Source organism: Mandrillus leucophaeus, unplaced genomic scaffold, assembly GCF_000951045.1.
Source record: "Mandrillus leucophaeus isolate KB7577 unplaced genomic scaffold, Mleu.le_1.0 Scaffold52, whole genome shotgun sequence".
Lineage (NCBI taxonomy): Eukaryota > Metazoa > Chordata > Mammalia > Primates > Cercopithecidae > Mandrillus > Mandrillus leucophaeus.
Window position 1 is genome coordinate 2,303,036 of NW_012105586.1, and position 4,142 is coordinate 2,307,177.

Here is a 4,142-nt window from a genome sequence, read left to right on the forward strand (position 1 = left end):
AAAAAAAAAAAAGGCCAGGCATGGTGGTTCATGCCTGTAATCCCACCACTTTGGAAGGCTGAAGTGGGCAGATCACCTGAGGTCAGAAGTTCAAGGGCAGCCTGGCCAACATGGTAAAACCCCATCTCTATTACAGATACAAAAATGAGCTGGGCGTGGTGACGCATACCTGTAATCCCAGCTACTTGGGAGGCTGAGGCAGGAGAATCGCTTGAACCTGGGAGGCAGAGGTTGCAGTAAGCCAAGATCACACCATTGCACTCCAGCCTGGGCAACAAGAGTAAAACTCTGTCTCAAAATAAATAAATAAATAAATAAATAGGCCAGCCCAGTGGCTCATGCCTGTAATCCTAGCACTTTGGGAGGCTGAGGTGGGCAGATCATGAGGTCAGGAGGCCGAGGCGGGCAGATCACGAGGTCAGGAAATGAGACAATCCTGGCTAACACGGTCAAACCCCGTCTCTACTAAAAAAAGAATACAAAAAAATTAGCCGGGCATGGTGGCGGGCGGCTGTAGTCCCAGCTACTTAGGAGGTTGGGGCAGGAGAATGGCATGAATCCGGGAGGCAGAGCTTGCAGTGAGCAGAGATCACGCCATTGCACTCCAGCCTGAGCGACAGAGCAAGACTCTATCTCAAAAATAAATAAATAAATAATAAAACAAAACAAAACAAAACAAAAGGTGGCTGTGGGGGGCGGTGGCTCACCCCTGTAATCCCAGCACTTTGGGAGTCCAACGTAGGTGGATATCTTGAACTCTGTAGTTTGAGACCAGCCTGGCCAAGATGGGGAAACACCATCTCTACTAAAAATACAAAAAATTAGCCAGGCGTGGTGGTGCTCGCCTATAATCCCAGCTACTCGGGAGGCCGAGGGACGAGAATCACTTGAACCTGGGAGGTGGAGGTTGCTGTGAGCCAACATCGCACTACTGCACTCCAGCCTGTGTAACAGAGTAAGACTCCGTCTCAAAAAAAAAAAAAAAAAAAATTGGGTGCTCCCCAAGGAGGATGGCACGGTCATCAGAGAAACAAGCAACAGCACCGGGTGGAGGCTGAGATAGGAGCATGGAGGAGCCCAGGCCTCCACCTCCCACTCCCAGGCCAAGTGTGTGCCGGGCAGCAGCAGGCCTTACCTGCAATCCAGTCATAGCCCAGGTACGGCCTGAGGCGCCAGCTCCTCTCAGGAACTGCAGACTCCTCAGAGAAGGTCACCCTGGGCTGAGGAGGGAAGCACAGAGGGGCAAGGACTAAGCCAGGAGGGCTGGCCCAGAGGAAGCCACACCTCGAGGGACAGAGAGACTGTGTCTCAACTTACACCCTGACTTGGAGCCCAGGGCTCAGCCAAGGTCACAAGAGCAAGAAGGGAAATGTTTGACCTCACTTTATGTGTGGCTGTGAACAAAGCTTGGCCTCTTCTCAAAGTGCTGAGAAACTCACAGCTACCGCTTAGCGAGCATTTAGGCTAAGCCAGACCCAACTCACAGTATCTCCCAGGAGCCTCTTGTTCTGCAAGGGAGGCTGCCCACAAGCACATGTGTCAGATAGGGAAACTGAGGCCCAAGGAAGCTCCTCCCATCAGCAGATGTCCCGCTCTCCCACATTACCTTGGACAGCTTGCTCTGTTGAGCCAGGATGGACCTCGGGGGCTGTGCCTCCTGGGGTCCTGGATCACCTAGCCCCGCTGAGGGCTCTGGGTCCCTCAGGCTTGAGGTGCCCAGGGAGGGTGCTGAGTGGGGTCTCGGTCGGCCCAGGGACTCCTGGTGCTGGCATTTGGCAGGTGGGAGAGAGGCCACCCCCGATCTGGCCACATCACGGGGGTCCCCTTGGCAGGCATCTGGTGAGCTCCACACAGGACACCGGCCCCGTGGGCAGGAGGTGCTCAAGGAAGTTGAGGACGTCTCTGGGGTCAATGGAGTCTCTGAATTGTAGCTGCTGGATTCCAGGCTTGACTGGAGAGAGGGGCGGGGTCACCCAGGGAGTGGCTGCTAGAACATACCCACGGGTCCTACGCCAGGTACCAAGGCCTGTGTCCTCATCCTGCTCTGGCCTCAGCAGTGACTAAGGCCAGTCTCTTGCCTCCCCAGCCCTCAATATCCCATCATCAGTAAAATGGGGGTGTTGAACAAGATGAGCCCAGAAGCCTGGACGCTGGCCTGAAGGTCAGGTAGCCACTTCCTCTGGGGTTCCCAAGGCAGGCACGTACCTCTAAGGCTGCCCTGGTCACTGACCGCCGCACAGCATCCTGCCCCACCCACAGCTGCCTCAGGAGCTCCAGGTTGAGCAGCCGCAGCTGCGCCAGGTCCTCAGCCTCCACCATCCTGGGCCTCCTGCAGCAGGTGTCACTTGCCCCTGGGCCACAGGATGTCCTCAGGGCTGGGTTCCTGCCCCAGCTCTTCTACTTGAAGTCAAGAGAGCAGGACACGGGGCTCAGTAGGGTGCCCTGTGGTGCCAGAGACCCCCATTTGACACTTTTTAACTGTACTGCCTCAGGCGAGTTATTTAACTTCTCTGTGCCTCAGTTTCCTCATCTGCTGGAAGACAACAGTACCTACCTCATACGATTGTTGTTAGAATTAAAGAAAGCATGTTAAGCCTGGGCAACATTTGTAGAAACATTTTTTTCTACAAAAAAAAAAATTTTTTTTAAATTAGCTAGCCGTGGTGGCACTCGTCTGTGGCCCCAGCTACTCGAGGATCGCTTTAGCCCAGAAGGCCCAGGCTGCAGTGAGCCATGGTCACATCACTGTAAAAAAAAAAACAAAAACAAAAATACAAAAGACAGGCCAAGTGGCTCACGTCTGTAATCCCAGCACTTTGGGAGGCAGAGGCAGAAGATCACTTGAGGTCAGGAGTTTGAGGCAAGCCTAGCCAACATGGCGAGAGGCCCTGTTGCTACTAAAAATACAAAAATTAGCCGGGCGTGGTGACGCGCGCCTGTAATCCCAGCTACTCGGGAGGCTGAGGCAGGAGAATCACCTGAACCTCGGAGGCGGAGGTTGTGGTGAGCCGAGATCGCGCCATTGCACTCCAGCCTGTGTGATAGAGTGAGACTCCATCTCAAAAACAACAACAACAACAACAACAACAACAAAACAATTAGCTAGGCATGGTGGTGGGTGCCTGTAATGCCAGCTACTCAGGAGGCTGCTGAGGCAGGAGAATCGCTTGAACCTGGGAGGTAGAGGTTGCAGTGAGCAGAGATCACACTATTGCACTCCAGCCTGGGTGAAAGCAAGACTGACACACACACGAAATACAAAAAACAAAGTACTTAGCACAATGCTTACTTAATACAGTGCTTACAGTGGTACATAGTAAGCATTCAATAAACGTCTATTATTACCAAAATGGCTGGGGCAAGGTCATGCTTCCTTTTTTTCCAGGCTCACTGCAGCCTCCACCTCCTAAGCAGGTTTGGACAACCGTGCTTTATAACTGGTGAACCCAATACAAACCAGGCTTCAAAAGGGATTCTTCCTCCTTTCCTGCCCTCCCTTCCTCCTTCACTTTCTTTTTACAAATGAAGAAACCAAAGCTCAGAGAAGTTAAGCAATTTGCCTCAAGTCACACAGCTAGCAAGAGGCAAGATCTGAACCAAATTTGACTCCAGGGTAGATGAGTTCAGGTTTCTTGGAAAGCCTTTCCCTGGAAGTGTGGGGGAGCCTGGGAAAACTCCGCCTCCTCCTCCCAGCCCTTGCCCCCCACCTCCAAGTATCCTCAGGATCGGGTGCAAGGTCTGGAGCAGAAAGAAGCCTACTACCCTGGGACCCTCCCACACGTATATGACCCCACAGGGCTGGGGGGCACGGAGATGCAGTCAAGGGGGGCCAACTGCTTGATTCGCAGGACAAAGATCCCGGCCCCCACCCCTAACTGACCAAGTAGCTCTGGGCCACACCCCTGTATCAGAGGGTCGCCGCTTTCGCACGGGGTCAAAGGGCACAGCTGGCCTTGCCTTCCCCTGGCCCTGGTCGCGCTTTGGAAAGGAAACACTGAGCAGAGGCATCGGGAAAGCGACGCTCCAGAAACACCAGGGCCGCAGAGGTAACAGAGACCCAGCGGGCGGACGCCGAGGCGGGACCCCGGCAGAGGCAGACGCAGCCTCCCCTTCTTTTCCACTGCAGCCCCCGAGCCCCTCGC

The 4,142-nt window shown here is 54.1% G+C and overlaps 1 protein-coding gene across 1 annotated transcript in view; it reads right to left on the bottom strand.

Annotated features, from left to right (window-relative positions):
• Window positions 1-4,142, bottom strand: part of MIIP (migration and invasion inhibitory protein) — a 20,059-nt gene extending 15,917 nt beyond the window's left edge. The window contains exons 1-4 of the mRNA XM_011996571.1: window positions 4,105-4,142; window positions 2,206-2,397; window positions 1,607-1,951; window positions 1,136-1,220 (exon numbers count right to left, since the gene is read on the bottom strand). Of these exons, the coding sequence (XP_011851961.1) occupies window positions 1,136-1,220; window positions 1,607-1,951; window positions 2,206-2,319 (544 nt within the window). The 5' untranslated portion in view covers window positions 2,320-2,397; window positions 4,105-4,142. The remainder of the gene's footprint in view (window positions 1-1,135; window positions 1,221-1,606; window positions 1,952-2,205; window positions 2,398-4,104) is intronic.